Source organism: Ornithodoros turicata, unplaced genomic scaffold (genome assembly GCF_037126465.1).
Source record: "Ornithodoros turicata isolate Travis unplaced genomic scaffold, ASM3712646v1 Chromosome65, whole genome shotgun sequence".
Taxonomy (NCBI): Eukaryota; Metazoa; Arthropoda; class Arachnida; order Ixodida; family Argasidae; genus Ornithodoros; species Ornithodoros turicata.
In genome coordinates, this window is record NW_026999387.1 from 692055 (window position 1) to 714494 (window position 22440).

Genomic DNA, 22440 nt, shown 5'->3' on the forward strand with positions numbered 1-22440 from the left:
AGCTGAACCTGAACGTTTGGGTGCAGATCACGGAAATTCCCGCGAGGGCACCTCAATAACGCTATCGCATCAGTTAATACCAAGTAAATGAGTCCGAGTGCTGCACCACAGCCCCCTGAGTTTCTTTAGTCTCGACGTTTTGCTGCCATCCTTTTCGTGCCACGGATTTCCGGTTGGGGGTGCTATGTTCACACCACATCGGCGTGGCTCCTCTTGTATTACGCGGCTCAAGTGCACGGCCACACAAATAGGCAAGTGCTATCATTCTTTCTCACGTCTTTCTCAGTCACATACCCATTCAAACACAAAACGGCGGGAAGCGTTTAATGCAAGACACGCGAAATTGATTATTCCGGTCCTCTTATGGGGATGTTGGGTAGGTACAGCACCGAATACAGGCTGTTCATCACGACTGTGGAACTGCCGCTCACACGTGAGAAAGCACTTACCAGCACCGCTGCTTGTCAATCTCGGGGCTCAGACCTGCCGGCTTTTGCTTCTCATCAGGTTTTCGCGTAGTAAGGCCGTACAACTGCTTGTATTTTGTGGCGCAATCGTTCTCTGCATTGGATACTGCTTTTGGGGCGCACTTCGGTACAGGGACGCCTGGAAGCGAAAGATGTGGTAATGAGATATGTACTAACTAATGTATGTCCAACTAACATGCGCCCACCTAAAAAACGAAAGACTACGGGATCTACACAAACGAGAACCAAGTAAATGTTGCTATCAGTATTTCATGGTAGTCGCGAGTATTTTTCGGTGTAGTTCTTTACCCGGACGACTGGGTTTTAAGCACTAGTGAAAGCGTTTGAAAGGTAAATACCGCATATTCGCGTGAAAGAGGGTCATTCGAGGCAACTGAAAATATAATAATCATAAAATTGTGTGGTCTATAGCCCTTTTTATGTGCGTTTGAATCTCACAACCTGAATCACTTCTACAACGTGAGAACCGCAGCCTCGCAAAGTCCAACCGTATTGGTGGTCGCCATCCTGCGAAAGGTAGGAAGCGTTAGGTGAGATTAGGTTAGCACATCTCGGTGTGGCTAGTCCAGGTTAGGCTAGGGCATGTGTGTGTGTGGGAAGGGGGGGGGGTGCCGAGGTGGTCTCGCCAGCACCAGACTGTGCCGCCGAAGTGGCTTTGCCTCCTCAGTCAACGTGACGGATCACGTTGTGTTTTACACAACATATGACCTTCATTATGTAAGCAACAGGGACAGTGGTATAACTTTCTACCTGGTCATTTTCTATGCTTTCAAAAACACAGTGGTCAATATATCTGTTGCCAAATAAAATGTTGGGTATAAATGTTTTTGTGGTCCTCCGATTGAAAATAAGCTGCCGAAAATGCAGTCACGCCCACGAAATTGCCATGCAGGAAATTGCCATCAGCGAACTTATACAAAACAGGATAAGAAATGCCAACACCTCAACTGATCTGACCTGATAATAGACTACCCAACCGCCTGCGTGTCCGCCCAGCTAAGCATAACTAACATCGTGGCCTCATCGGAACCCTACCGCTGAAGTGCAGCATGTCGCCGCCGCCGGATGGCGCTCGCTTTGCTTTCACTTGAAGATCTCGGCGTAGTATATTCTCCGCGTTGTGATCCATATAACGAAGCAATTGTCAAGTACGACGGTGCGGAAGCAGTCTTCGCTGCACCACCAGCCTGCTATTCCGCATTGTTCAAGTGCGGTCGTGAGCTCGAGGCGCCTAAATCACGACCTTCAGAACAAAGATTTGATCGGCCCGTAATTCACTATATCAGCGCAAACTGTCACACTCCTCCTGATTTCATGGAGTTCCAATAATACACTACTAAAATACTTCAACAATAATCCACGAATTTCATTGCGCGTTCGAAAGTGCAGTCGAGTTTTACGCCCGTCATATATGCCCGTTATACGCCCGTTATACGTCGAGGGACGGCTTGAAGAATGTAACCGCAACGTGACGAATAACCTCAAATTCATTATTCAACTATATTGAGGAAATTTCGGGAGGAAGGCTGGACAATCGACGTTCACCAGATCCCGTGGCATAGTGGTTAGGATGATCGCTTTCCACGCTGAGACTGGGAGGTGACACGGGTTCGAATCCTGTCACCGGCTGTGCTGTCTGAGGCACAGTTCCTCCTGAAGTCGGCCCAGATAAGTACAGATCAGTAATCAGAAAGCGCCCACTGGACAGCGCTGCACACGATGCTGCCTGCTGTCCAATACACACGTTCTGATTATTTTTCTTCAAGTTATATTGGTACTGATCGAACTTAGCCTTCCTGATAAGAGTCCATCGGCGAAGGTGATGCTTTAGTAGGGCGCAGTCTTCGTTCCGGCTCATTCGCATAGTGGAATTCAGCATTGAATACTTCACGGCACGCGCGAGTGATTTTGACACATAAAACAGTTTTCAGCGATTTTAACACAGATTCTGACTGATTTTATATATTAGTTTTGGTCGGAATTCCCTGAGTAAAGATTTAATTAATTAATGTGAGATAGTTCTGTAGCTACATAATCTCCTCGAGGGGACTTCCGTCTGGTGGAATATTTCAGCTGCAGGAACGACTTCTAAGCTGCTCTCGAATGTGTCTAAACGACAAAAAAGGAAAAGAAAAAAAAAAGGTGCCTAGAACTTGCGGGATTTTTTTCCTTTCTACCTTACGTTTTTTGTTTCTTTGCTTACATTTGTTGTGATGAAGCAACCGATTTTCGATTGTTTTGGCGTGTTTTTGTGAAGTCACTCGTGTTTTGCAGGATACCACTACATGGTGTTACAATTCGGGTACGGCGTTTGCGGTTCTGGAATATTGACTCGTTTTGTGTCATGTTACCATATGCCACCCAAGGTCGCTTATCCCCACCGGGGGCAAACGACCTTTGTGACTAGACTGACAACGGCGACTGTTGTCAGAAGCAATGAGCTATGTTAGTATTATACATGGGTATTGTACTTACAGTCCAATTTAAATGTTCCACATTTTCTATTTATTCGTTGGATGAAGAGCTGAACAAAACCTGTGTCGTCACACCCTTGTTGTTTGAGTAGTTGCGGTAGACAAGTCTTGCTGTATTCCATCATACTAGAAAAGACGGTGGAGAAACTGGTGTTTAATTACAGGGACTCGTAACATATCCTGGTGGATAATAAGAAGATAATAAGAAAAAGAAAACTTTGGATCAGGTCGCGTAAAATAAGCAATACAATGGCGGCGGAGAGATGTCAGCTGTTTCGGCGCTGGGAGCGGCAACCTACGTAGACGAAAAAAAAAACAATGTGTATAGGCAGTGTGCAGAGCGACCTCCGTGCTGCCGTGCGGGAGACAACCACAAACATTCTGGGGGTCGTATATTGCGGCTGCATTGAGAGACAGGGAAATTCACAAGGAGTGATCCAGCTACCGTGTCTGTCCATCACCTTGTTTTATATAAAAAAAGGGGCTTGGATGCTTCGCGCCGCACGTAATGACACCCTGGAAATTATTTCTGTGGAAGTCAGCCGCCACTCGAGCAGCCGACGGCTCCGAACTGCACCTTCTTCATAAAAACCGCCCTTAACATGAATGGCAGCGGCGACATATAATTTCAGTTTGCACTTTTTATTTTAATGCGTTAGCAGAGTGCTCGCTAGACAAGGATTGCGGCGTGGCCAGTCTGTAGCCACGCTGCGCATGCGCAGTTAGTGTAGAGGGAAGAAGGAAGGAAATGGCGCGACTTCTAGGCAGTGCAGCCAGCCGCCGGCTCTAAAGCGGAGCACACCGGTTCCAAAATATCTTCGCCACTGGCGCAGCTATCTCAGTATCCCTAAGTGGCTGCGTGATATATGTGTAAATATTAGGATGCTCATTGATCTCCGAGAACTGACATCAGTCTTCCTTCGCGCTGATTGGGTGAGAGTCATTTGATTCAGGCGCGAGGATCCGAACGGTCGGTCGAACGGAGGAAACATGTCTGTCCGGCCATGCGTGTTCTCTCGGTCTACAACCGTTGTGCTCGCAAATGATAGCGGGTAGCTTCGAGGGTTTTGAGTGCTTCAGATTTAGCTTGTGGGGAACAGCTAGTGTGAAATGGAATGGCGCATCCAGCTCATCAACACAACAGTGGAAAGACGAACATGACAGGGAATCCCTGCACCTCCAAAGGAAGCAGAAATCGCGAGGCAGTCACTCTTCTTCCGATGTTCCGCAGGTCAATGGGAAGACAAGTTTGGATGCTTCTTGTTTCCGAAGGAAGTAATACAGGTTTATCGTGTGAAGTGTGTTACGTACAACATTTACGAGTAACTCTGTAAGTTAGGGGAGTCAGTGAAGTGCGTTGCCGTTACTTGTGCGTTTCGGATCTGCTGCTAATAAATTTTATGTGTGGTTATGCTATAGCTGCCCCTCATGCACGTCGCAGCCGTTCATTCAGTGTGATCTAGGAACGTTTGTGGCAGGTGTGCTTTGGTCTTCAAATACGAAAGGTACATCGATTTATAACAGTGATTTTCGTTCAGACTTAGGCATCATCAAAAAACTTTTATTCTATTTTTAGAGCTCCCGCAGCCATCGGCAACTAGACACACCTGGCACAGCTGTTCTCGAAAACTGTACACCTTTACATAGTGTGTGCGCGAACTGCTCTTCGGTGTCAAAGCACCTAAAGCTCCAGTGAAATCTGCGTTACAAGACGTTAAAAGATATGTACTGTAACTTTATCTGAACAGTTCGCGAGGATAAATAAACTTGCTTTATGAACCACCACCGCTCTTTGTTTCTCTGCTATGGAGCAACATGCATGTTACTCTACAGCAAGCGCGAAAAAAAAAGGAAAGGAAAAGGAAAAATAGAGGAAGCTGTGACGTAGGGGAGGGGAACGAGAAAAAGACGAAAAGCACGGGGAGAGACGGGAAAGGAGGTTGAGAAAGAAGGTCGGTCTGCGCATGCCCACTTCCCCCTAGCTTTTTTCTCGTGCAGCTGATCTTGACCGCTGTGACTTGCTCCCTTCATGCGCAAGATGAGCAACATGCGCAATATAGGTACAGATGAGCGTGGGTACGAAATTTCGTACCCGTAGCCGCACAGCGCATGCGGGAGCACGGCCCGCAGCAATGCCATTGGTGCAACCCGTACCCGCACATCCCGACGTGTACTCGCACACGTAATAGCGGCCAGCCCAATGCGTACGAAGGTTTCAGTTATGCCACATGGTCGTCACAGCGCGAGATGATGTATTGATGCTAGGTATACTATCAATTTGAGAGCCACTTTCCCAACGCGCCAGGCGCTGTGGTGACTGCTGACAATGGTTGCAAGCTTACTAACGCAAAGCGTATGCGGAAAAGTTGCCGCAATTAGCCCCATGCGGCAAGTCAAAGGTACAGTCAAAGAGTAAGCATAGAACGCGTTGCCAGTAAATGAGAAAGCTGTCATTATCTGACACACCACGGAAGGTATTGTATGGGGGAAAGCGAAGAACGTTTTGGAAAGTATTCTGGGCCAAATATTCGCAATGAATCGGGTCATGTACGAAAAGTCAACCGCTCGCTTCGCGCCTGCGCGTATTGCGGATTCGAGATTTACCACTTCCTTCACCACGCTTCACACACTGAAGTAGCGGAAAATATGAAGAACGAGTTTTTTTGCGTTTTTTTTTTGCACGAAATTAATCGATTACACTGAATTTCGAAATCGAGCTACTGATATATAAAGCCTCCAGGTCGCAATGCCAGCACAACTGGCGGCCGTGGCGCCGTAGAAGAAGGTGGCGCGCCAGGCTAAAATGGCGTGGCGCGTTGTTCCAGGCGCGCCATGGGTTATTAAGGTTGTGCGAAGGAGCTCCCCCTAGTAAGCAAGTAAGCGGCGGCGAAAGAAGGCAGACGCTGCGAGATGACGCCGCCAAGCTGAATTGGAGGAACCCCGAAAGGCTCGTTCGGCTGAGAATAATGTCTTGCGTTCGCGTTGTGTACGGTCGTGTGAAGGTTTTTGCAGCATTAACACATTTTCGTCTGATCCACCAATGGATCGACCATATTCTCCTTTGAAGGAAGTAGAATTTGACGTCGTGCGGAAATTTGAAATCGTGTTTGTCTGTTATCGTCCTCTATACCTCGGGTTTTCAGTTCCCGACAAGTTAGGAAACTAAAAAATCTCATCACCAAAAAAGAAACAGTGCTAGGGACATGATAAATAACGTAAAATTGTTTCCACTCGATCAGTGCGAAGGCATAGTAAGGAGCCTTTTTAGCTTTTCTAATAACCGCGACTTCTCGAACAATGGGTTTGCTCACAAGTCTGGAAATAACTATACGGAACCCAGGAAGATTGTTGCCAAGAAAGAACCTATTTTTTCACGGGTTCAGGGATTGCGGCAAATGGGTCAACATCGGGGCCCTCTACATCTAAAGCTATTGAGGCACTTTGCCTGAATAGAAACGACACACGCGTTATGTGGTAAAAATTACATACGTTTTACACTTACGAAGAAGCGCCTGCTCGTAAACTGGACACACTATATCTAATATGAGGCAATCCCACGAGAACGCTTGCACGAAACGTGAATGCAAACGTGCGCGGCGTAGTATGCTTGCGCCAAATTTCCCCTAGAGCAGTTGTGCAGTTTCTTCACAAGGGGGACGAGCAGCAGCGCGCCTATAGGCGCTGCGCGCCGCCCATAGGCGCCAGGATTCATCCTTTTACTCTCATTGTTTTTGTTTAGCGATTGTGCTTGTGTTGCCTACCGTAGTGGCTTTTACGTAATTATCGTCCATCAATTGCAATGTTGGACACCTCGGTCATGATTCCCATTCTTCCGACTGTTTCACTCATTCATTTAAAGGTTCAACCGTATGAGCCGTTCTGTGAGCGTCAGAACGCGAGTTTTTCTCGGTGGCAGCCGACGCTGTCGTAAAACGCCTAAAGCTAACCTCACGCAACGTTTCTACAATAACGGATTGACGGCGTCCCCAGCGAACGTTTCCGTGCCCTCTCAAGGAAAGGAAATCCGCATAATTTGAGAAACACTTTTATTACTTGTGAAATTCACGAACACAGGTGATGATGGTGGTGAGTTGGATTGTTCTGGTCTATATGGCTATGGGGTTTATGGCTATGATGCGCGAAGCTGGGTAAGTGATGGTGAAATTACAAGGTGGAAAAGAGTTAAACGAGAACTAAAAACGTATCTATAACTTTGCAGAACGTGCGGTACGAACTCCTTCCCATAACAAATGGCCATAAAACATTACATACTTTTAAAAACTGAAACACAGGTATAAGTGCAGGGGCGCGCACTCACAGAGCCACTTGTTGTGCCTCGCTATTCACAAGACATCCAAATACACGGGGCGAACACAGCATTTCGTTTGATATTAATCTGTTGCACTCTTCCCTTCGTGTTTTGCATTTTGCACGCTCACACAAGAATCACGTGGTTAACATCAGCAGCATCTGATCCTCTGCTGAACGCGATCCACGCGAGCAATCTGGGCAGTTCCGCGTGTCGCCATCCACGGCTAATCCCTGATGGGCAACTTGCTCGCGCCGCTTCCGACGCTTCCTTCGTCCAGCAGTCGCCCATCCACGATATCCGCACCCCTCGGAATTCGGTAGTGTCGCTGCTTTTCTATCGTTCTGCCGCTCTCCGCTGACTAATGCGGTGACTAATGCGGTTGGGCCTTAAAACACGAGGTGAAAGGCATCTGAGGCAGACTTCCTCTGGTGCACTATGTGGTGTTGGGTGAACACAGGCGCCGTCTGCTGGTGCTGTTGTGGTCTGACGCCTATCACAAAAATGCTATGGAACTGCGGTTTGCACGTAAAAGAAAAAGCGCTTACCAGCAGTAACGTTTCTGAGCATCCGGGCTCAATTGTCCCGGTTTTTCAGGATTCAGCACATGGATCTGCATATATCTCTCGCTGCACGCAAACTGGGCATGGGATAACGTGTTGTTATTACACTGAGCAGAGCCTGTAAACAAAAATTATAGTACATGTAAGATGGCCCAACCAACATACAGGAAGAATTTCAGAAGGTCGTACGCTGTACGTAAAGGAACCCCAGTAAACTGCTACTAGATGCCCAGTGCTAAGAAATGCTGCTACGGCATTGCACCGCAGTAGCCATTATATTATTGCTCTGCTTGTAGGTTTCTGCGCAGCAGAAGAGGGCGAGGATGTAAAATCGAGTTTTACCGTTCCACGTCATAACAGCGGAAAGGTAAAGAGTGGGAAACGCGCCATACGCTCCGTGTGTTTTCCGTTTTGTTAGGGGGATACGGTGTTTCATACCTTCTGTATTTTTTACTGTACTTCGTCGTACCTGAAATGGGTGTAACGTTCTTCGTTTCTGAAACACATACAGATGAGATGATTGTGGGAAAACGCGATTAACATCCAAGTTGCTTGAAGCCGCCACATCTTCTGTGGGGAGGGCAGCGGAGTGTTAATGTGATTGCGTGCTGTGCAGTCTTTTATGGCGGCCAGGGAAGATAGAAAATGCTACTTTGTGCTCGCCGCAAAGCAGCATGATAACTTTTTGGAACACTGCTGTGTCGTGCTATGGTTTAACCCGGCTGACGCGGCTGCCGTGCACACCGGGAGTGCCGTTCTTCTTCCTCTACCTCTGCATGTTGCAGTTTCGTAATGCTTCAAGGCACGCTAGTTCCCATAAGCACTCGTGCACTCAATTTTTGAGGACAGACAACACTCGAGTAAAGAATATTTTTGCGAAACCGTGCTCCATTATGGTGTTATGAAAATTACACCTAAAAAGCCGTGCGCCATGCACGTTGTTACACCTTTAAAGGTGTGAAAAGATAGAGAGTGTAAGGTACCGCACGGACTTGCAAAGAAGAGGTTGCGTTACCTATGCACGTACTAGTTCGCAAGGTACCATTCGCTGCTACCCTCTGACTCTGAGGAAGGAATGCGCCAGAGCGTCTTCCGTAGACCTTTGCCCAGCCCTGTACGTTGTTACGCGCTTCAGTAGCGAGACAAATGCGAAATAGTACAAGTGGGAAGCTTTACCTCCTGAATAGAAGACTGCAGTGTGAAAATTTTAGGTCTCTCTCAATAATCATTTTCGCAGTACGTAACCAATAATGTAATGTGATGTAATATTATGTGAGCCACTGGAAAGCTGCGCACTATCTGCGAGAGGATGGTCTGTCGACTACAAACACGGGGTCGACGCTTCTATATGTTTCCTTTTCCTACAAAACAACTACAATGAATAAAGTAAATGCACATTGTATGTGAAATGTTTCCAGATGTGCAACCATCGGCAGCAACATCAAATATGAAAGAACGTGATCGTGTGCGAGAATCGATTATTTTTTCCCCTCTGTCGAAATTAAACGCGTATTCTACATAAGAAGTGTTGGGTTTGGTTCCCGATCGCACTGTTCCTTATTCTGCGCATCCTTGTCATTTGCTAAGATGACGCACTTCCCTTGTTTCTTTCTCTTCTTTCATGCCACTGTGTGCTAGTCTCTGGTACTTCTGGATGCGCAACATAAAACCGCCAAAGCATTTGACATTTTTGTTTCAATAGCGGAGTAGCTATTCCGCTAAGATTTAAATTACAAGAGAAAAAGGTATTTCCGCTAGAAATACAAGCAGCTGAGGGCTCGTTTAATGCAAGTGGGAATGTAAAACATAGCCGAGAAAAAGAAAGCGAGGCCCCCCGATAAAACACTTTTTTCTTCTCAGTTTAATTTCTTGCTTGCATATTGATCTCGTTTTCATTGTGATTTCGTTTCGTTGACATTCAGCTTGACAGTCTGGCGATCCTCCTCGATTTCAACTACCATTAAGTCCCACTGCAATGTCCCAATGTAATGATTTTGATCGCCGGAGGGATATTTATCACTGGACTTACAAAGACTACTGTTGTCCCAAGCCTCGTATTATGTGTTATCCCTGCTTCATTCTTCTTTTATTGTACTTACAGAACGACTTGGACGTTCCACACTGAGTCTCAACTTTCCGAGTGAACCCCTGCAAAAAGTCTTCGGAATCGCATCCTTGTTGTTTCAGCGTGTCCTGAAGACAATTCTGGCTGTACTGCATCATACTGGAAAACATCGTGCAGAAATAGCTGTTAAACTACAGGGGCACGTAACAGAGGTTCGCGCCGAATGAACAACGCAGTGAGCTGCGCACGAGCGAATAAGCAGCTTTTTCCGCCAGTTTGGAAGCGGCAAGTAGTATTCTGTCATGCCAAAACTACGGCAGGGCGAAACTACGACATGGACCCCTGGGCCCTGCCCTGAGCCCTGCGCGTATTTTTCCCCGCGCGGCGCGTGTGTAGAGGGTTGTCCACATGCTTATCGGCGGGGGGAGGGCTGCATGCGCGCTTACCCTCACATTTTTCAGCCTGGGTCGACTTCTTTCGACATTTTTGAGGCTTGGCCGACTTGGGTCACGTATTTGTTCCTGCACCCGCCGGGCGGCGCTCGGGTGGAGGCGCTTACCGGTGGGTAGCGCATGGCCGGAGGGCTGCGTGCGCGCTTACCAGCTCCCACTTTTCAGCCTGGGTCGACTTCTTTTGTCGTTTTTCAATCTGTGTCGACTTCAATCATAATTTTTTTCAGCTACAACAGGTGTGCAGTAGGCTCTTTACATGCAAAGGATAGCCATACACAAAAGTACAAGTGAAAATATATTTATCAAAGTCAATAGTGCTAGGAATTATGCTGTGATTCTGTGTGGAGGAGAAAAACCCAGCCAAAAAACCTGAAGCAGAAGAAACACAATACACGTAACAAAGAAATACTTATTACAGGTAAGATACAATAGGATTGAATAGGTATCACAGATCAAACACAATATTTTTTATTAACTGTAATCATACACACATGTTTTCAGTGAATCAGAAGGGAGAGCACATTTTAATCAAAGAAGATGTTCTTAACCAATACGATCACAATCAAAATTACAAGTTTTATTATAAAAAGCCTGAGATGTGAGAACACGATACATGTAAGTAATTTCGAGCGCCATAGGGAATCTAAGTTTCATATTCCAACATGACACAAATTTAATTAATCAATTTCTATTGAAGTGAATAGTGCAGACATAAGGAAATAATTCGAATCCACATATAGCATGAACATAGAACCAATCATCCAACATGTAGGGAAATAATAGCAAAACGAGAAACGATCACCACATTTAATCAAAGAAGATATTCTTAATCAATATGATTATAAACAAAATTATAAGTTGTGCTATAAAAAGTCTAATATTCCTATACGTGAGAACCATCAGTGCAACAGCGGGAAGTTCTGATAGTTGTATGTAATTAGCTGTGAACAGCGGAGACCCTGGAAGACTATGAGACACGAACACAAGAGAAAATAAAATCTATGCCACTACAAAGAAGTTATTCTTAATCAAAACAGCAGAGGAGAATAATTTATCATTTTAATTATCATAAAATCATCCTCGTGACATAATCTAATCGAACACACAATAACACTATACAATTCGAACACTATACAATTTTCATTCTAAGAGACTCTACAAACCTTACTTTGTTTTATGAATCCAACACAGAAAATAGATATGTTAAAAATGAACTTCACCACATAGCACGCTCCTAGCCAACAACCAGCTCTGATGATATCTGCCCTGATTTGTAGAAGATGGGTGCCGTTAGATGTATGGAAGAACATGGAACAAGAACGACAAGAACACAAGAAGAAATAAAATCTATACCACTACAAAGAAGATATTCCTAATCAATATGATTACAATCAAATTACAAGGTGTATTATAAATATTCCTACGTGTGAGAACCATCATTGCAATAGACGTAACGAAATAACAAGAAACAACACAATCAACAGCTACAATTAATAGAAAGCCAAACGTGCACACCATCCAACACATAGAGAAATAATAGCTAATCAATCTGTCAAACCCGGCGTCGGAAAATTGGCGCCCCCATCGCCCGGCAGCAGCCGCAGTAGCCCCCTCCTGCATTCACGGTTGGATCGCCGCAGGAGGGAGACCCCCACGTATAGCTGAGCGTGGCTTTCCCGTGTCTGGGGAAATGGGGATTTTGGCGGTTGAGTGGACCTGGAGGTTGTTTAGGACCCTTCGGGGCCCCTTGGGAAAGCAACACACCGCTTTGGCCCCTGCTTCCCATAGTCGGGTGGTCCTGGAAGGCCCGGCCAGGATTATTCAGCTAGTCGCCATCCAGCTTTTCATTGCTTTCTCTTTATCTTCTCTCCTTTTCGCTTCCTTCCACTTTTCATCATCTTTGGCGGCAAGGGTCAACCTTGGGCAGTTCTTTTCACTCTCCAGAAAGCTGCACTTGGGTATCATGCAGAGGTACCTGCTACTGAGTGATGCGCGGTCCCCTGGTTGGGCTCCGTGGTGGGCGGCAGGACATCTGCACCGAATGTCATTCATTATTTTCTATGGACACAATCACCTCAAAAAAACCCAATCGGCGCCCGAAGAGGAGCCGCACCGAAGAACGAACATTGCATTTCTCTGACCTAAGTTATCCGGAACCTTGGTTTGCCAAGTTCCTGATTCTTCACTCAGATGACGAGACCATACAACTATCTAAAGCATCACCTTTTCTTGTTGCTAGGGCACTCGAACACGTAATAGGAAAGTCGTTTCAGGCCAAGAAACTGAGCTCAGAAGACATTCAGGTAGAGGTCAATAATAAACAACAAAGTACAGCACTGCAATCTCTAAAGAAGATCGGGGAGATACCTGTTTCAGTTACAACCCACCGAACACTGAACACCGTTTAGGGAGTCATTTCCGAAGAAGAGTTAATCGACTGCAGCGAAACTGAAATCGAAGAGGGCTTGCAAGAGCAAGGCGTCGTGTCTGCCAAACGGATAATTATTCGGAGAGATGGCAAGGAGATCCCGACAAAGCACATCATCCTGTCATTTAAGCTGCACGCACTTCCTTCTACCATCAAAGCCGGTTAAGTCAATTGTCATGTCAGACCATTTATTCCTAACCCTCGTCGCTGTTTCAAATGCCAGCGGTTTGGGCACAGCTCCCAAGTCTGTCGAGGACAGTTGGTGTGTCCCAGATGTGCTGGCAAAGAGCATACTCCTGAATCATGTAAAAAAGACTTCCATTGTGCTAATTGTGAGGGGGGGTACCCTGTCTCTTCTCGGTCCTGCCCACGGTGGAAAGAAGAAAAAGAAATAGTGAAAATAAAAACAGAGCAGAACTTAAACTACAAAGCTGCACGAGCACAGCTCGAGTTCAGAAAGAAAGGAAGTTTCTCCGACGTGGTGCTTAGGGGAGTGGCGCCACAGACCTGTTTTTCGGGTTCTGAGTCCCCACTCTACACTCCCCAACCTCAGAAGGCTGGGGACACTCCAGTGTCTTCTGCCGTGACGGAGGCCAGCCGTTCAACTGGCCAGAAAGAAATAGCCACGGCCTCCACTAAGGTCGATGGCAGACAGTCAGTTTGGTACGGGGTCGTAAAAACTTCTTCCCAAAAACGCACCCAAAGTATGGAGGTCGACGATGACGACTGCATGTCGCAGAAGTCATCGTTGAGCCTCCCCAGCATTCCTTCACAAGGGAAGGAAAAACGAGAAAAAGGACGAGGAAGGGGTTTCAAAGGGAATGACCAACAGAAACAACCCCCGCGAAGGGTCCAACCCCCTAAATGGTACAAGTCTTTTCTAGTAGGTGTCACCAAGTGCTGCGCCTTCTTTTCCTCCTTTTTAGTGTGACCGTTATGAACCACTTCCTCCAGTGGAACTGCCGTGGTTTACTTTATAACTTAGACGACATTAACGATCTCTTTGACAAGTACAATGCAGCATGTTTCTGCCTCCAAGAAACATATTTAAACACACACACACCAAATCCAATTCGTAGACACAATGTATTTCGAAGAGATCGAACAGACGCCACTCGCGCGTCTGGTGGCGTGGCTATCGTCACACGAGGAACTGTTCCGTCCAAAGAAGTCCAATTGGTTACAGACTTGGAAGCCGTAGCCGTGCAGATGTGTCTGGACAGAATTGTCACTATCTGCTCGGTCTATTTGCCACCATCACGACGTTTTGCACAGAGAGATATAGAACACTTAATCAGCCAACTTCCAACTCCATTTATACTCTTAGGCGACTTTAATGCCCACAATCCGCTTTGGGGCAGTACAAGAACCGACGGCCGAGGGAAAATATTGGAAAGGGTCTTGTTATCAACCTCCATCTGTCTTTTAAATACAGGAGCACCTACGTATGTCCACTGTTCAAGTCAGTCTTTCTCGGTCTTAGATTTATCACTTTGCAGTCCATGTCTATATCAAGATATAGAATGGAGCGTGCAAGAAAACCCACTTGGGAGTGATCACTTTCCAGTGATCCTGAAATATATGTGTGCAGTCAATAGTCTGACAGCATGCCCCCTAGATGGAAGCTCTAACATGGTGACCGGAATGCTTTCTCTAAAAAATGTGACCTAACGTTAATCCCTGTGGAGAGGATGACAGTTGAAGAGGCCAACAATGTAATTACCAACGTCATCCTCGATGCAGCAACACAATCCATTCCCCAGACTTCTGGTCGTCTACCGAAACGACCGAAGCCATGGTGAAACAGCGAGTGCAAGGAAACTCGTAAACTTCAAAATCGTGCGTGGGGTACATTTCGGAGGTACCCCACATCACAAAATCTTCTTTTGTTTAAAAAGGCGATAGCCAAGGCCAGATGGACGCGTAAACAAGCAAAGCGGTCATCTTGGCACAACTTCGTGCCTTCTCTATCTCACAGTACCCCATCCAAAGTAGTAGGGGACAGACTTCGCAAAATCAGAGGAGAACACCGCAGTTATACAATCCCTCTTTTAGAAGTCAACGGGCAGGTGTGCGGATGCGCTCGGACAACATTTTGAATGCATCTCTGATTCATCCCATTACAGTCCCGAATTTCTTAGAGTAAAAAGAAACACTGAGAAACGAAAAATTCCAATGAGTGGTGGTGATGAGTACGTATACAATCAGCCGTTCACGATGGTGGAGCTTCAGCGATCCCTATTCGCTGCTAAAGCCACTGCCCCGGGCCCAGACACAGTAACCTACTCTATGCTGTGCCACTTGTCTGATGACTCAACAAAATTGTTGCTCCTTTTCTTTAACCGCGTTTGGGCAGAGGGAACGTTACCAGTATTATGGAAGACTGCGACTGTCATTCCCCTTCTCAAGCCAAGAAAGGAAGCATCGAACCCAGCCAGTTACAAACCTATCGCCCTTACGAGTTATATTGGGAAGACGTTTGAGCGAATGGTCAATAACCGTCTGGTTCATCATCTGGAATAAAATAATTGCCTTTCTGAATTTCAATGTGGTTTTCGAACAAGGTGTTTCACTATGGATCACCTTGTTCGGCTAGAAACCACTATCCGTGAAGCCTTCGTCAGAAGACAACATTGCTTATCTGTTTTCTTTGATTTAGAGAAAGCGTATGACACTGCGTGGCGACACGGTATTCTGCAGGATCTTTACTCTTTTGGCGTGGAGGGCAGACTCCTTAGATGCATTTCAAACTTCCTCCAGCACAGATCCTTTACAGTGCGACTGGGAACCACTCTATCCCGCCCTTTCGTACAAGAGAATGGTGTCCCGCAGGGATCCGTTCTCAGTGTTGTTTTATTTATTGTGAAAATCAACCAATGTCATCCCACCCTCCATATCTTTCTCCTTGTACGTGGATGACATTCAAATATCTTGTTGCTCCACGAATCTGTCAATATACGAACGACAGATGCAGGTGGCCATTAACAATATGGCCAAGTAGTCTTCATCAAATGGATTTAAATTCTCAGCTGAGAAAACTGTGTGTGTCCATTTCTCTAGGATTAGAGGACTGTTCTCACCACCTACGCTGCAGCTTAACCGACAAGATATCATTGTTCAACCAGAAGCCAAATTTCTTGGCATTACTTTCGACTCGAAGCTGACCTTCAAGGCTCATATCCAAAACCTAAAGATAAAGTGTGTCAAGTCACTAAACATTTTAAAAATCATTTCTCACAGATCTTGGGGTGCGGACCAGGAAACACTTCACAAAGTATATACTGCATGTATTCGTTCCCAAATGGATTATGGGTTCTTTGTCTACGGTTCTGCTCGAGAGTCTGTGTTGAAAGCCCTGGACCCTGTCCATCACCAGGGGCTCAGGCTCGTGCTTGGCGCCTTCCGAACGTCTCCAGCACAGAGTCTATATGTTGAATCGAAGGAATGCTCCTTGAAAAGACGGCGTTCTTATCTCGGTACATCGTACGCACTTAGAATAAATAGTCTACCCCAAAATCCAGCCTCGACTTGCGTCAAGCACACACGCTTTAAACAGCTGTTCATTAACAAGCCCTCTGTCGTCCCTCCATTCTCTTTGCGAATTGCATCAGAGTTTGATTGCCACGGTTTCTCGTCCTGTGACCTACAAGTTGCAGAGTGTAGCAGAAAACTCCCACCCTGGGAACCACCTCCAAGGTCTGACATCTCTTTGGCAAAATACAAGAAACAAGACAGCGCCTCGTCAGTACTTCAACAAGAGTTTGCACACTTGAAAGACAGCTTTGATAACCATACTGAGACTTACACAGATGGGTCCAAGTCTAGTGCAGGAGTGACTTGTGCCATGATTTGTGGCGCGTACACAAGGTCTCATCGTATAAAAACATTTGCATCAATTTTTACTGCCGAGGTTTACGCCATTATCTTGGCTCTCAACTACATCCTTCAAGATTCTATAAAGTCTTCTGGCATATATACAGACTCCTTAAGTCCATTAACGCAATTTGTAGTAAGCACACAACAAAGAACTTTCTTTTGCAGCGAGCAAGACCTTTAGCCAGTCTGATAAGAACAGATGGGTATTCCCTCATCCTATGCTGGGTACCCAGCCACGTAGGCATCAAAGGCAATGAGTTGGCAGATCAAGCAGCTGCAGCTGCTCTCCAAAATGACATCACACCTTCAAGAAAGCATTGCATATAATGTGGCAATCCTTTTGGAACACACAGACAAATAACAAGCTCCACTTGGTTAAACCTCACATTCAGGATACAGGAGACCGGCTGGAAAACCGCCGGTTGTGTACTTTACGAGCAAGGTTACGTATAGGCCATACGTACCTTACACATGGGTTCTTACTTCGGAGAGAGGAGCCACCTCAGTGTGCGCACTGTGGTCAGCTCCTGTCTGTTGTACACATACTAATCACATGCACACATCATGAAATCCATCTCAAACATCACTTCAACGTATTTTATAAATACTTGTTACCTCTTCACCCAGCCCTATTGCCTGGTGACGAGGCTCTCGTCCGTTTTACAAGCGTCTTTGATTTCCTGAGAGATGTTGGCGTTATTAGCCTTTTGTAGTCTTACACGTATACACTCATCTTTTATTAGTCATCGTGTTTGGTCCTAAATAACCATAACATCACCACTGTCTCAACCATACCTCAGTTTATGGCGCATTATGGTCTTTGTTGTCAATGCGCCATTAAACTCCCAATCATAATCATAATCTATCAAAAGGAGAAATATTACAATATAGCACAGACTTAACGCTGAAGAACAGAGGAACACTCTAAGCGGCGACATGTAAACAACAACAGAGGAAAACAATCTATCATTGAACCATCATGAAATCGACCAACATACAATTTTCATTCTAACAAACACTACGAACCTTGATGGAGGTATCCAAGACATAGCAAATATGTAATGTTTACAACTGGGCGATTCCACGCGAAATGATCCAGCGGACCTGCTCGGCCCCTACAAAGCGATCCCGAATTTTTACGAAAATTTTTTTAGCAGTCTCTAATAGTGCAAAACGACACACCACGAAACATTTCTTCCCAAATCTCAATGTTGCGGGTGCTAGACACGACCAAAGTTCGCAGCGCTGGCGAAAACCGTGCCTGGCGTGGACGGCAGGTGCGGCTCATAGAAACCACCTAGAACTGTGCGGTTTTCTCCTGCGTATAGAGGAAGCAATGCTCTACACAGCGTCCAAATCCGGTTGTCGTGTTGTAATCGGTGCAGGTATACAAAGGCCGCAAATTTCGCAATTTTCCTCCTACTTCGCGATTTTTTTGTGGAAAATCAAACCATTAAATTTTAATGAATATTGAATATTTTTTCCTGCCAAGGCCCCATGGAATACTTCAACAGAAAAAATCGCCAGACACGTAACTTTCATAGTCATTGCAGGAAAAAAAGAGGAAGTATGCGATTTTTTCAAAAATTCGCTACAATCGAGCGTAAAACACGCTATGAAGAGGTCGGAAGAGCTCTGAGCTCTGAGCTCGCCTGAAACCAATGCCGTTTTATAGAACGAGCCTTCTTCTACAACATATTAAAAAATCTCGAGGGTGTTTTTTTGTATACAGGAGAAAATAATTTTTTTGTAGTAGAGGGTATTAGGGCCACACTGACCCACGTTGCATGTATCCGCTGTGGTGCTATATTTGTTTCTTGGGCTCCTGTTTTAATTCTCTACATTTTCAATTTTTCTCTTGTCTGGTTGGGTCTTAATAAGCAAGCAATATGCTGTGGCACAGACTTCTGCAAGGTTTCTTTCCTTCTGTTTTCTGTTTCTTTCCTTCTACGCATAACACGCGTATTGCAATCCTGGGTGGTAAAGTTCATGGTATTGTTTCCGGTGCGCACGGTGTCGGCAACGGAGATTGGGGATTAGCGGTGATGGGCAGGTCCAAGTAATACTTTTTGTCGTGTGAGCTAAAGCCCTGCGCGGATGAGCTTTTCCACATCCGCATCCTATCCGAATCTGCGTCAATCCGCGTCTCCCTCGGCATGCAGCAATAGTTGAGTTTCTATGCTCGATATATCAGGCCAATTTTCCAAGAAATAAACGTTATTTCCCGTCAGCACAAAACAGCAATTATCTTCCTTTTTTTTCTATAATCAAACTCAAACTCAAACAAAACAGAAAAAAAAGGCCAACAACAAAAGCTGTCACCAAACTTCATCCACACGGGCGACTTCATCTCTTTCGTTCTGACAGTGAAAACCCCTAAGGGGCATAGCTTTTGTAGCGAGGACAGGTCCTGAGCGTCCATGATGCTAAAAAAGAATACGCGACAGCAAGTACAGAATTAGCTTCAGCGAAAGATTATACTGCACCAAGCACAGCAACACATTTTGCACCAAACAGTGTGTGGTGCATCTTACCATGCCAGACCATGCTATGTGGTGCATGACCAAACGGAATAAGTAGAGTTTATTGCAAGTGAAACGCAAGATCGGCGCCGAACGCGCACCTCGACTCGAGACGACAGAGATTTTTCTTAGGTGCGCGAGCGTGAAGCAAACTGATGGCGCAGTCTCGCGGTTTATCCGCGTCTGACCCGCTCCTGAGCCGGAGCCATCCGCGTCCGGTCCGCAGATCACAACAAGCGTCCATATTTCATCCGAACCCAGAAGTTTCTTGTGGATATCCGCGGGTACACGTTTCCATACGCGAATGGTGCAAGGCTTTATATAGCTGTGAGCCTCACTGGAAACTAGGACAGCATGGACGATGAAAACCACCACCACGAGATTTCGTCGTTTCCAGTACTGCATTCTAAATGACTTTTTCGTACGTTCGTCTTTTCCTCTAGTGTTATAATTCTTAGACTTTTCGTGATTAATATTTTTTCTGAATTGTTCAGCATTTAAATGTGACAGTTAAAGGGAACTTTCATCAAGTGAACAAGCATCTACGCGCCTATAATATTCATACTGCTGAATTGGAACTCCACAGCGCTCAACTGGAGCCATGTTCCTTTGGTCCGGGTGGTTGTCATATTGAACCAACCAGAAAAAAAAACGGAAATACGAAGAGTTAAAACGGCACCCCAAGAAACAAATATAGGACCCCAGCGCATACATGCAACGTGGGTCAGTGTGGCCGTAATACCCTCTACTACAAAAAAAAAAAAAATTTCTCCTGTAAAAAAAAAAAAAAAAAACACCCTGAAGATTTTTTAATATGTTGTAGAGGAAGGCTCGTTCTATAAAACGGCATTGGTTTCATGCGTCTCTACCGACCTCTTCATCGCGTGTTTTACGCTCGATTGTAGCGAATTTTGGAAAAATCGCATGCTTCCTTTTTTTTCCTGCGATGACTATGAAAGTTACGTGTCTGGCGATTTTTCCTGTTGAAGTATTCCTTGGGACCTTGACAGGAAAAAATATTCATTAAAATTTAATGGTTTGATTTTCCACAAAAAAATCGCGAAGTAGGAGGAAAATTGCGAAATTTGCGGCCTTTGTATACCTGCACCGATTACAGCACGACAACCGGGATTTGAACGCTGTATAGAGCATGGCTTCCTCTATACGCAAATGAAAACCGCATACTTCTAGGTGCTTTCCATGAGCCGCACCTGCCGTTCACGCTAGGCACGGTTTGCGCCAGCGCTGCGAACTTTGCTCGTGTCTAGCACCCGCAACATTGAGATTTGGGAAGAAATGTTTCGTGGTGTGGCGTTTTGCACTATTAGGGACAGCTAAAAAAATCTTCGTAAAAATTTGCGATAGTTTTGTGAGGGCCGAGCAGGTCCGCTGGATCATTTCGCGTGGAATCGCCCATCTCGGTTTTCACTCTTTTCCTTAACGCCGGGAGATTTTATATCTCTATCTAAATGACCAAGACGAATCAACTCCCATGCTTTATCACTCAAAGGGTTGGGGGCTAATTCCTTCGTCCAGCAAACAGGACGTTCTAGAGGTCAGATAAGATAGCTCAAAGGCGATATATTTTATTGTGCCGCGCAAATAGATGTCGATATATATTCGCGGGGATAACTATATTTTCGTATCCTTTCCTTGAAACGGAAATCTTTCGTCAAAGTGGTTGACAAGTCGACTAAGTTTGTACAGATGCGATATGGTTATTGAACATCTAGTGAAAGTCCAAATTATTAAATGGTAGCAACAATACTCAATCAAAAAACGAGAAACAAATTTAATTACATCAAGTTTTGTGATAGCTTGCAGCAGAAAGTTCTATATAGATGAACCACACAGAAAAATCAAATGTGAAACTGTTAGCAGAACGTACTTAAATAGAATAACGTGCGAAGCGTGCAAAGCATAGCGAGCCCCGCACCACAGATAAAACGAAGAGAAAGAAAAACTTCAATCCGTCGTTACCGTTATCCAACACCCCAACTCGTTAACAACGATTCCCTACAATTCCCACTTGAGCTCTCAGTCGTTCGAAGTTTTGTTTGCAAAGAGCTTTCGTGAAACAGTCCGCCGCCATATTCTTGGTGTCACAGTATTCGAATCGAATTACCTTTTGACTAACCAAGTCACGAATAAAATGGTAGCGAATGTCTATGTGCTTTGTCCGAGTGTTGGAGCTTGCATCCACGGTGAGCCTGATGCAGCCTTGATTGTCTTCGTAAATAACCATTGGTTCAGCCTGTGGCGCTCCCAAATCCAGTGACAGCTGACGTAGCCAAAGCAGTTCTTGAGAAGCACTCGCTGCGGCAACGTATTCGGCTTCGGTGGACGATAATGCAACACAGAGTTGCTTTCGGCTGCCCCAAGACACACTGCTCTCACCAACCCTGCTAGAAATGGTCCCATTGAAGATTTTCCGAAAAACTCATTGAATTCAATTGGACGTCTTTCAGACAAACACCATTAAAAAATCAACTGAAATTCCAATTCCGAATAGATGATTTGGAACAAATATTATATTGGACACAACTGGTGTTTTAATTGGTCTCAATGAAAATCCTCTGTAGAAGTCAATGGGGCCCAATTCGAGACACATTGAATAGCACCCATACAAATTCATTCGAGGTCAGTCTTGCGTCCCATTGAGCCAACGTGCTGCACTATGGAATTTCCCACTGAAGTCACCCTGATATTCTCCCTGCCAATGCACTTTTTTTAATGAGTAGTAACATTCAAAACCGTTGCTCCTAATGAAAGTTACGTTGAAGAATGAAAGAAGTTGTGGCTGCAAAAAGAAATACACTCGGTGTGGTTTCTTCGTGAAAATTTATTGTTCACATAACAATACAGCAGGTGTGAAACTATGACAAATAGCAAGACACAAAAACGAAAAGTTATTTCAAATGACTTGCACAGGTGTGAGTATTCATGGAACTGAGAAACCACACGAAACAATAAATAGCACGAACAAATACTCAATTCAGCACTTACGCGTCTTTGAAGGCGTACCTACGTTCATCACCAACACACACTACCGTAATCCATGGAGGCTCGTTCTCGCAACGTCCAAACAACGAACAGCGCACAACGCAGGGGGGAAATTTTCTTCAATCACCGAGTTTTTCGACGACCACACTGTCTTGTACTTGAGCGAAAATTAACGCATATCCAACTTAGGCGAGACTGCGTTCCCACGACGTCGTGATAGTCACATCGTGACAAAGACTTCCTTGCCTGCCGCCTTGTAC

General features: G+C 45.3%; 1 protein-coding gene across 1 annotated transcript in view; it reads right to left on the reverse strand.

Annotated features, from left to right (window-relative positions):
* Positions 1-22440, reverse strand: part of LOC135374467 (uncharacterized) — a 102154-nt gene that overhangs the window by 7838 nt on the left and 71876 nt on the right. The window contains exons 9-12 of the mRNA XM_064607423.1: positions 9934-10058; positions 7820-7952; positions 2964-3088; positions 450-606 (exon numbers count right to left, since the gene is read on the reverse strand). Coding sequence (XP_064463493.1) covers positions 450-606; positions 2964-3088; positions 7820-7952; positions 9934-10058 — 540 coding nt within the window. The remainder of the gene's footprint in view (positions 1-449; positions 607-2963; positions 3089-7819; positions 7953-9933; positions 10059-22440) is intronic.